At 32.1% G+C, this 10,556-nt stretch overlaps 1 protein-coding gene across 1 annotated transcript; it reads right to left on the minus strand.

Annotated features, from left to right (window-relative positions):
* Positions 1 to 1,407: 1,407 nt before the first annotated feature.
* LOC145115141 (uncharacterized) lies at positions 1,408 to 3,651 on the minus strand. Its single transcript, XM_079051336.1, has 2 exons — positions 3,498 to 3,651; positions 1,408 to 3,227 (listed from the first exon to the last, which is right to left on the minus strand). Exon 2 carries the CDS (start codon positions 3,052 to 3,054, stop codon positions 1,528 to 1,530), a length of 1,527 nt encoding a protein of 508 aa, XP_078907462.1. The 5' UTR covers positions 3,055 to 3,227; positions 3,498 to 3,651; the 3' UTR covers positions 1,408 to 1,527.
* Positions 3,652 to 10,556: the final 6,905 nt, after the last annotated feature.

Below are 10,556 nucleotides of genomic sequence, written 5' to 3' on the forward strand. Positions count from 1 at the left end.
TTTATAATTATAATATATCATTTTATTATTGAAAGAATAAAAAAAAACACCATTCCTTCGAAAAAAAAATCAGCAGAAAGACAAAGAATCATCTTTCATCAATCCATTTCTTTATAGTAAACAAACAGAAAAGAAAGATTATATTTCGTTCTTTCTTCTATCACCACATATCATTATACCAACCACCGTTTTAAGGTTTGGATTTGCTTAAATTGGGTTCTCTTAGCCGGAAGTTAATGATGTGCTATCAGAATGAAAATGATCTTATCTACAATTCTACATACATCAACTAAACATTTGTTTACAAAAAAAAAAAACTAACTAAAAAAATATAAATAACAGGTCATATGCCATGTCACATCAAGTTGACCAATACATGATCACGTGGTAGGCATTCAATTATGAATTTTTTTAGGTTGCAAATTTTTTATATATGTAAAATAGAATAGGCATTCAATTAACCAGTTTTTTTAGGTAGCAAATTTTCTATATTTGTAAAAGGACAAGTTGGTTGCTATTTATGTAATTTAACAGAAAAACAAGTATGTTACAATTACTTTATATAATAAAAAGCAAAGGATCAACGAACAGTAATGTCCTTCGTTTTGGGAGATTTGCCACAAAAGTTTCAAATTTAGACAGATTTAGTTGCCACAAAAGTTTCAAATTTAGACAGATTTAGTCCCTATGGTTTTTCAATTTACGGGAAAAGGTCACTATAAAGTTTTTTTTTTTTTTTTTTTGACAAAAATAGTCTATATGATTAAGGTTTTTGTATGTTGACAGATTTTATCCATATATAAAAAGTAAATTACAAATTTTTTCCCAATGATTTATATAAAATGTCCTTGTGTATTATTTTTACAGAAACGATTCATACATTTAAAAAATTTACAAAAACTGTCCTTTTAATTTACAGAAAATGTCATTGTGTAATTTAGTTTATAGAAACGGTTCATATGTTAATACATTACAAAAATAGTCTCTATCTAATAGAAAATTTGCAGGTTTGGTCCCTACACGTTCATACATGGACAAGTTTGGTCCCCCTCAAACAGTGCACACAAAACAATAAAACAATTAATAGTAGTACTTTCCTTTTGTGTAACTAGAACATAGTAAGCAAAATCTCATATACGGTCTCCTGCGGAGCAGGGATAAGGCAATTTCTAATTTGATATAATTTGCGTTTTTTATAAATCTATTATTGTTTATATTTGACAAGTAGGTGTTAAACACCTTTTGTATAGACGAGAAATCAAGAGCGAACCTTTTCCCAACTTTTTGGTTATGCCAAAATTTACACTTTTTGTCATATTGACAGAGAACACAGTCTAATGAATGTCAAACACAATATAACCGGTAATGTTGTGTACAAAAGCTACATTAATTGTAAGAAATGACAAGTCAAAAATGCAACCAACTTCATTTCACAATCGATTTTCGTCCAAAAAGATTGTACAAATGCTACAAAAAAAAACCTATACAACAGAAAAAAATAATAATAATAATAATAATGATAATAACTTACTTGAAGAACAAACCCCTCCTCTTTTTCTTCCCTAGCTTCCTATCAACAGCCCGTTTTATAAACAACCTCATTGTCAACACAATCGTATCTCTTGAACAACTCACATCATTCAAATTATCATCCACACGTAAATAATGCTCAACATCACTACTACTAAGTATCGAAAACTCCAATGGCATTTCCCCTGGTAAACTAACAACCATGTTTGCTGCATACTTTTCATCCACCACAACACTTCCATTATTAATCTTTATCACATACCCACTTTTCTTAATTTCCAACATCCCATTTTCCCACGTGTCACTAGACTCTTTCCAAATCAACAACTTAAAATTCGCATGACCTAAATTGAATATTTTCTCAATCTCACGAAGCATATCGGGGTGACACGTGATTTTTTTGTTCTCATTTGCAAAACATTTTACAAGTTCGCCTTTTCGTTGTTTGTTATCGAGTGGTTGAACTTCTACAGCAAGATATGTGTCCACGTCATCAGCTGTTACTGTATATGTCGGTTGTTTTGCTCCTTCTATGTAATTTACAGATCCATCTTGTAAATGGCGAACCCATTCGAATCCGCAATGAGTAGTCCCGTTTCTTGAGTAACCACTTGCTTGGATTTCGTTTCCGGGAAACGATTCGCCTAAAATTTGTAACCCTTCGATTGTTGGAAGTGGTTTGTTCGGGTCTTGTTCTTCGTTTTCATCACTGAAATTTTCGTCTTCTGAATCATCGTCATCAGCTTCGAGTTGTGAGGAAGAAGAAGGTTCTTCGAGAATTGATGGGAGGTAATGCGAATTCACTACTTCTTCTTCTTCTTCTTCCTCTTCTTCTTGTTGTTCGTTGGTTTGTCTCTCGATATGAACTGGTTTTTGTGAAGGAGAAAAATTTGAGTGTGAGTGTGTGTTTGTGTGTGTCCATGGTGAATGTGAAGAAGAATCGTCTCTTCTATGAGGATGTAACGTTAATGGCTGATATTGTGGATTTCTAAGCTTTTCGTCTGCTATGGCGAGTCGTTCTTTGTTATGTTTGAAGAGAATTCTTAGGTTACTAATAATGGAGTATGCGTCAAGAGGTGGGGGGTGAAGAGAAAGATCTGAAAGAAGAGGGACTAAAGATGAAATAAATATTGACCTTTCTTCTTCAGCGATTTCTAGAGCATATCCCAGGCGTATGTTCTCTTCGATTATGTCTTGTCTGTAAGATATGGCTTTTGAGGTGGATTCAAAAAGGTCTTGTTGTTGCTGATCGAAGGCTTTGTGCATTGAAGCAATTCGTTTTTCAAGAACATGTTTCTCGTTTTGAATTTGAGCTTCTTTGACTGTGTATTCCGCTAGGTGTTTCCTCAACTGTAGAATTTCTGTTTCTTGTTCTTCGATTTGTTGAAGAATGTCGTCTTCTTTGATTGGTTTTCTGTTGGGTTGATTGTTGGAAGCATTGTAGTGATTGAATCTCCCACTTACAGTTAATGCAGAGAAGCTGTTTGATAAATTGCTTCTGAGAAGGTAGTCATCTTCTCCCATAACTTTCTGAATCAGCCCAAAATCCTTCGATTTTGTAACGATTTCATGAAATCAGTTGAAGATTTTACTCATAAACCCTGGAAAAAATTCCTTATTTATGATGTCGTCGTTGATAAACCCTAGATTCAGAGAGATCGGCGAAGAGAAACTCTCCCCCTCTTCTCTACCACTCTCTGTTCAATCAAATTCAATTCGAACTAATTAACAAATCATGAATTGACATATACGATTATACACATTCCCTTCAATTAATCAGAAATTTTCGTGGTTGACTGAATTTTATAAGAAATAAGAACACACTAACTGAATCAACGATCAATCACTTCAAGACTAATCTGAATTATCATTTCCTTACACAAACATATATACATGTGGTCATCAATTTATCTTCCTTGCAAAACACAGAAGAAAACAGGAGCAGAATTAGCAGGATAGATAGATACCTTGTACTTTCGATTAATTTACGAGGTAAAAACCATTGATGGAATTCTTGTTTGTCATCAAGAAAAGTCTACGCCACAGAATTAAGCAGAGAAGAGAGAGATTGATTGAGAGAGAGTTTGTTGCAGGACTTTAAGCAGGTCATGCATTAATGAGAAGATGTGCTGTTTGAAGTGTTTATATAGCGAGTTTAAAACATGGCCAGTTATGAGTTGGATATTCGGGTCGGGTCGGGGCTGGTCTTCGGTTACGCGGTCATGTTGAATAATTAATAATGTACGCTAAAAAAACAAGCCGCCGGGATATTATATTTTATTTATTTTTAGGTTTCTATGTGATTACAATTATTATAAATATTAAATTTACATAATATTTAGATATTGACATTGTGTTTTTTTAACGAAGTTATTAAATTTATAATTTTGTTACAAGTTTAATTAATCGATTGTTTTGCTTTAATTGTTTTATATTCATTATTTGTTGTCTAGGCAAAAAGTTGACAAAAGCTTTCATATATGATCCTAATTGGTAAATATTTGAGTTAAATTGAATCTTTATGTAGATCTATACTTATTTTTTTTAGTTTTTTATTTTTTTTCTTCTCTCGAAGAATTATGATTTTGTACAATGGGTTTTCAAAGTTGTTCAAATGTTTTAGCATTTCAAAATGATGTAAGCAAGACAATAAATGTTATCCATGGTAACATCTCCTAAAGGAAACCTTACTGGTCTTGTTTACTCCACTTTGTGAACTACTTGAGCGACCTTGGAAAACCATTGCACAAAATCGTGATGTTTTGAAAGAATAAAATAAAAAGAAATAAGGGGAAATGGGTATAGATCTATGTAAGGGTTCATTTTAATCCAAAATGTTTGTCAATTATGATCATATGAAAAAGTCAGTCAGTCACATTAGCTTTTTGCCTAGTCAGTAAATGAGAAACATGAAACACTTCAAGCAAACTAGTCGATTGATTAAATTTGCGATAAAATTGTAAGTTTAATAATTGATTGAAAGAAAAAAAAAACAGTGTTAAAATCAAAATTTTATGTAAACTTAATAACTTTTATGTAATTTTTCTTTACAATTATTACAAAACATCATTGCTCTTGAGTTTCATTTAAAGAGAGAAATGAAAGAAAGCAGGAATATTTGGAAAGAACATTGTTTCCAAGTTTCATTTAAGAAAAGAAAGTAAGAAAGGAAAATAAGATTCAAGTTAATTTTCCCTATAAACTATCCTTTCAATCGGAAGGAACCAGAGAGAAAGAAAAAGGAGATCAATTCCTTTTTTTTTTCTCTCGTTTTTTTTTCTCTTCTTTTCTTTAGTGAACTCGGGAGCGGAGATATCAGTCAACAATCACGATTTTTCTTAATTTCTTACTAGTAATGCATATTCTACAACTCATGAAATATGTAAAAGTTGTGGCAATAATTGGATCGTCAATTGGGCGATTTTTATTTAAGGAGTACATCCAAATTTATTTAGCATCGGGAAGAACAAGGTTCATATAACTTACTTATACATGGTGTGAAGTTATAAGACATATTTCCTTTTCTTTATAGGCAAAAAAATATGTGATTTATATATTTATGTTGTGTTTCAAATCTCGAGGTTTTTTAAAAGGAAGTTTATTTGTATAAAATAGTCTTTTTACTATATATAACAATTTATGTTTTAGAAAATTCTTTAACATGCAAAAAAAAACTTGAAAATAAGTGATAATTGGGAATGATTTATTGGGTTATTTTTTTTTTGAACGAGAAACTAATCTATTGGGTTATATCTTTTACAAAAAAAAAATGATCCGTACACAACAATTTTTCTTCATCCAAAACAATTTATATTTTACAAAGTTGTAAAATACAACATTCTAAAACACAAATTGTTATTTATGGATTAAAACTTTTTGTACAAATCAGCTATATTTATAAAATTATACCTAGTGAAAGTGAGTAATAATTGGTGTCTATTCATGATTCAATTAATGTAAAAGGAAGTATAATTTCTCATGATGGTGGTAGATGGATTTTTTAGTACATATGCGTGTATGTTAAAAGTAAAATGTAGGCATTGTGTAGATTACGTAGTTTATGTTAAAGCAAAAAAGACTTAAAATGGTAACGAAGTATCTAAAATGTTCAAAAAATAGTATTGTTGTTTTTTAGTATAAAAATGTCATTAAAGTATATTTTTTGTATACATAATACCTACAAAATACGTATGTGTTCAAATAAAACTTTATGATAACTGGTTTTCTCGGGTAAATTGAAAAATGACTTAAAAGAGTAACGAAATTTCTAAAATGTTCAAAAATTATTATTGTTATTTTTTTAGTAAAAATATCATTGAAATATACCATTTGTACACATAATACCAACGAAAGTACACATTTAGTATAAAAAATACCATTAAAGTTTCCAAAATGTTCAAAAAATTGCATTCTTGTGTTTTCAGAGCACCTTTTGTTAACTTCGTTGTTTTTGGATTATTTGGAACACAGTCATTGAAGATCGTGCACCGTCATATAAGTTCACACCAGTTGTACACTCTCTACTTTGACTGCAAACAGGCATCAACTCAGCCACATGACCCTAAGTGTTCCCGACCATTCATCCCTTACTGATCCCGACAAATTAAAAGCAACACATACTCTTTGTAGCCACATTCATGAATTCTCATGACATAACGTCACAATCGCTTCTCTCTTTAACCAATTTTCATGTCGGAGAAGCATGGACATATAAAAATCATACAAACATGCACAACACCGATCATGTGAAGCATCATCCTCCGACAACCTTTTATAGTGCCAAAAACTCTGTAATTGTTCCTCTGTCAATTTTTTTGTGTCTCTTGTGTGTCGCCATAATAATGAACAACTAACCCTGATGTATATAGTATTTGTGTGTGTGTGTGTGTGTGTGTGTGTGTGTGTGTGTGTGTATATATATATATATATATATATATATATATATATATATATATATATATATGGCTAGGTTCAAATGCGAATGAATATCTATTATGCGAACGTGTGGACAATGCTGTTCTGTGAGAATGACAAATAAAATATGTTATTTAGTAATGTGAGTACGTTCAAACTTACATAACTATTGTAATTATCAGACATTCTCACTAATTAAATCGTGTATAAGGTTATTATAGATTTTTTTTCTATGATTCTCATTCTGTCAAAATGTTTATTGAGTCGTATTCTGTAAGAATGAAAATGAGTGAAAAACGATGCGTGAGAACAAAAATGAATAAGAATTAGTAAGAATGCATTATAATGACGCTAGTTGTGTGAGGTTGAATGTATTCATATTAGTCAACAACATATTCTCTTAGTTAATCTCATAGAATAGCAATGTTCACACGTCCGCACAATAGATGTTCGTCCACATTATAACCTAGCCCTATATATATACACGTTTAAAGTTTGAGGCACATAATGCGATTAGGAAGCACTACAAGAAAAAGCCAAAATCGCTAAGGAAGATTACCATGGAACGTTTTTTCGTTGTCATTCTGCTACGGATCGTACTATAGAATGTCATTCCATAGCTAATTTGCTACCATATTTTCTACGAAATTAATTTTCTATAGAAAACATGGGAATTGCTACAGAAACTGTTACTGACTCGAAATCGATTGGTTTATTGCTACTGATATTTCTATGGAAAAAGCATTCGTAGCAAATTTGCAATGAAATTTTTTACGAAAATACTTCCATTGTAATTCTGCTATGGAATTAAATATCATGGTTAATCTGCAATGGAATAAAATTTCATAGTTGCTTTGCTATGGAAGTAGCATTCATAGCTATTTACCTACGGAATTGTGCTACAAAATTTTATTTTCGTTGCTTGATTTTCTATGGAAAAAAAAAGTCTAACTAAGTTGTTAGGAATTTTGTAACAAAATTAATTTTCATAGCAAATTTGCTAAGGATTTCAAATTATTAGCTATTTAGCTATGAAAATTTGCAACGTGAATAAAACTCGTGGAAGTTTGTCTATGGAGCCAATATCTGTTGCAACTTTTGTTACGAATTTTGTTCGGAATCGATTTTTAGTAAAGTATTTTACAGTACAATGTCATATTATGGAATTTATTTGCATAAAGCGGGCCTTCTAACTCCCATATTCGCAAACCCACAAGCCAAAGAAGAGAAATTAAGGCAAATCAATGTTGTCATCTTCAAGTAGTAACGTGAGACTGCGTGGATGTGGAGACCGGTTGGAATGTGGATGACATGAACGCTAAAGAATCATGGTCAGAGGTTCCTTGGCTGCACAAACTACAATGATAAAGACAAAAATGGTGGGTTTTTTCGTTGGATTGACCCACAACTCCCGAACAAGTGGTATAGAGAGAAGATGTACGAATTGAGAGCTCAAGCCAATGGTGAACATGTCATTTTGGATGGCCCCTGATGCTCTTTGTGACATCCCCAAATTAACGGTCATTTTTAAAAGTTTTATTTATGCTTATTTGAAAATCAAAGTATCCTTTTTAAAGAATAATATTGCGGAATTTGTTCCAAGAAAAACATGATAAATATATTATCAAAGCATTTCCGAAGAAATTTATTTTGTTTATATTAAAACGTTGGGATGTCATCGTCAATACAGAAACATAAGCATAAACAGACCTTGTATTCATTTACACTAGTGATTTTCATCTCCTTTAATCTCCCAGTGTAATATAGCTTCGTATCGACACCTGTGATACAAATAAACTGAGTGGGTCAGGTTGGGAAACCTGGTGAGTACATAGGGTTTTCAACCCACAATAATAAAGTTATTATGTTTGTAAAACCCGTGATCTAGTGTGTCAATCGATGTCACTGGAATTGGTGCGGAATCCCAATCAAGTGATTTAATGCAAAACAGTTAATACGAATTAAGAACACAATATCAAATCTTCAATGCACACTATGTTGAACAATAGTCTATTACATAAGTTTCTTAATTACTCTCGGTTCTCTCGGTTCTCTCTTTCTCTCTAAACTCGATCTCAACTTCTTTGAATGACCAACCCTTTTCACGGCTGAAACCATACTATATATATATATATATATATATATATATATATATATATATATATATATATATATATATATATATATATATATATATATATATATATATATATACCTAGATCTAATTACAAAGGCCCAGCCCAAAACCCAAACCGAAATCATCATTAAGCCCACCGAAATCACATGGTGATTTCGGTCCAAACACCACGGAATTCATGGTGTTTTCGGTCCTAGACCGAGAACTCTAAAAGCTATCAAAAGTAAAGTATAAACCACAAATCAAATCCTAACAATCTCCCCCTTGGTTTATAGCTTTCTTTTCTTTTCAATCTTCTCTTTGTTCTTGACTTTCAGACTTTATCTTTGATTTCTTCACAACTTCAAGACGACCATATGAATTATTACATGAATGACTTCATTTTGAATAGTTGGACTTCCTTTAAAAAAAATTGACTTTGAACGCACATTGGGTATAGAGGCTTCTTGTATAGGTTCTTGAGAATCAGCACTTTCAGCTTTGAGAAAGTTCAGAGATAATTACAGAGAGACCAATTCTTCTGGATCACTTCAGGAAGTTCATAGATAGCAGCAAACTGATTGAGGAGGATTCAATGCAATTCGACACATAACTTCAAATACAGCTTCTCTTTGCTTCTGGGGATGAAAGGTCGTGTGTTGAAAAATAATCTTCACTTCTTGTTCATTCAAATGAATATTCTTCATCGATCACAGATGCGTCTTAAAAGGTAACCATGACTAAAAAGTCTCTGTGGATCACAGAGTCATAAAGAACCTTCTCACCACAGTTGTTCAAGGACCCAGACTTGGCTCAGATGGAGACTACTCACAGTATCTGTGTGAACACGGAGGAACGCAGTGCGATTTGTTGAGTATCGAAGAACTATTCATGGCTATTTTTGATGTTAGCCGCTGCATATCCTCGATCAAAGATCTCAATATAGTTTTTCAAGTTAACAAGTTAAGTTGGCCCTTGGCGAGACGTTCAATGGTTTCTGAATCTAAGCTGAGTGTACCATTCTAGTGCCAGTGAGAGTTAATAAGGAATAACTCACAAAACCATCATGTGACAAAAATATCTGAATACATATTTTCCACAGTTTAGCATGACATGAGGTCAAGGCCATTTGGCGGGAGATTCAGCTATAATCGTGCCTTGCGAGGTGCATCGTCGTAGTGCCAATAACCGTTAATTCCTTACCTGCGAAGAATGTATCCGAGAATACATTTGAGTCTCCACAGTTTTGCATGACAAAAAGAATGTCAAGATCCTGGGCGGGATGTTTAGTGATATCTATTTCCAGGTTGGGTGAATCGCCCTGGTGTCGTGACAGTTCTTAGGAAAAGATAACTGACAAGACCAATTTTGACAATATGTACAGTTTCAAACTTTCAATTCCTTAAATACGACAGTTCTTAGAAAGAAACTGCCTGACTGGCAGTGTGTAAAGTTTCATGCCTTCAATTCCGTAAATACGACAGTTCTTAGAGAGAAACTGCCTAACTGACAATTTGTACAGTTTCATACCTTCAATTCCTTGTGAAAGTAGTGTGAAATGTAATTCCGTCAATTCCTTTCAAGATCACTTTTTGCACAGAAAATTCTGACACAGTCTCCTTGAGTCTCTTCTTCTTTTGAATTCGCGTTTTAAGACAAATGAAATTTTTTAAGATAAAAATAAAAATAAAATAAACTTAGCACACAATAAAAATAACTAAGAATAAAATTAAAATTAAAATAAGCTAAAAAAAATATTTTTGGATTTTTAAATTTTATGATTTTTGTTTGGTTTTAATTATCCCCCTAAATTTGTGCATAGAGGGAAAATATGAACAAATTTAACAAAAACAAAAATAAAATACAAAAAGTACAAAACAAAAAATGTTTAGTCTTCAAAACGAATCATTTTAACAAAACTCACAAGCACATCAAAACGAGCTTTTCCAAAAGGTTTTGTAAACAAATCGGCCACATGTTGTTCCAAATGAATGAG

The sequence above is a fragment of the Lactuca virosa genome, chromosome 5 (genome assembly GCF_052849685.1).
Source record: "Lactuca virosa cultivar CGN04683 chromosome 5, Lactuca_virosa_CGN04683_v6, whole genome shotgun sequence".
Lineage (NCBI taxonomy): Eukaryota > Viridiplantae > Streptophyta > Magnoliopsida > Asterales > Asteraceae > Lactuca > Lactuca virosa.

Excerpts from the sequence above, each read along its gene's own strand:
- LOC145115141 (XM_079051336.1), bottom strand. The coding sequence starts at position 3,054 with ATGGGAGAAGATGACTACCTTCTCAGAAGCAATTTATCAAACAGCTTC.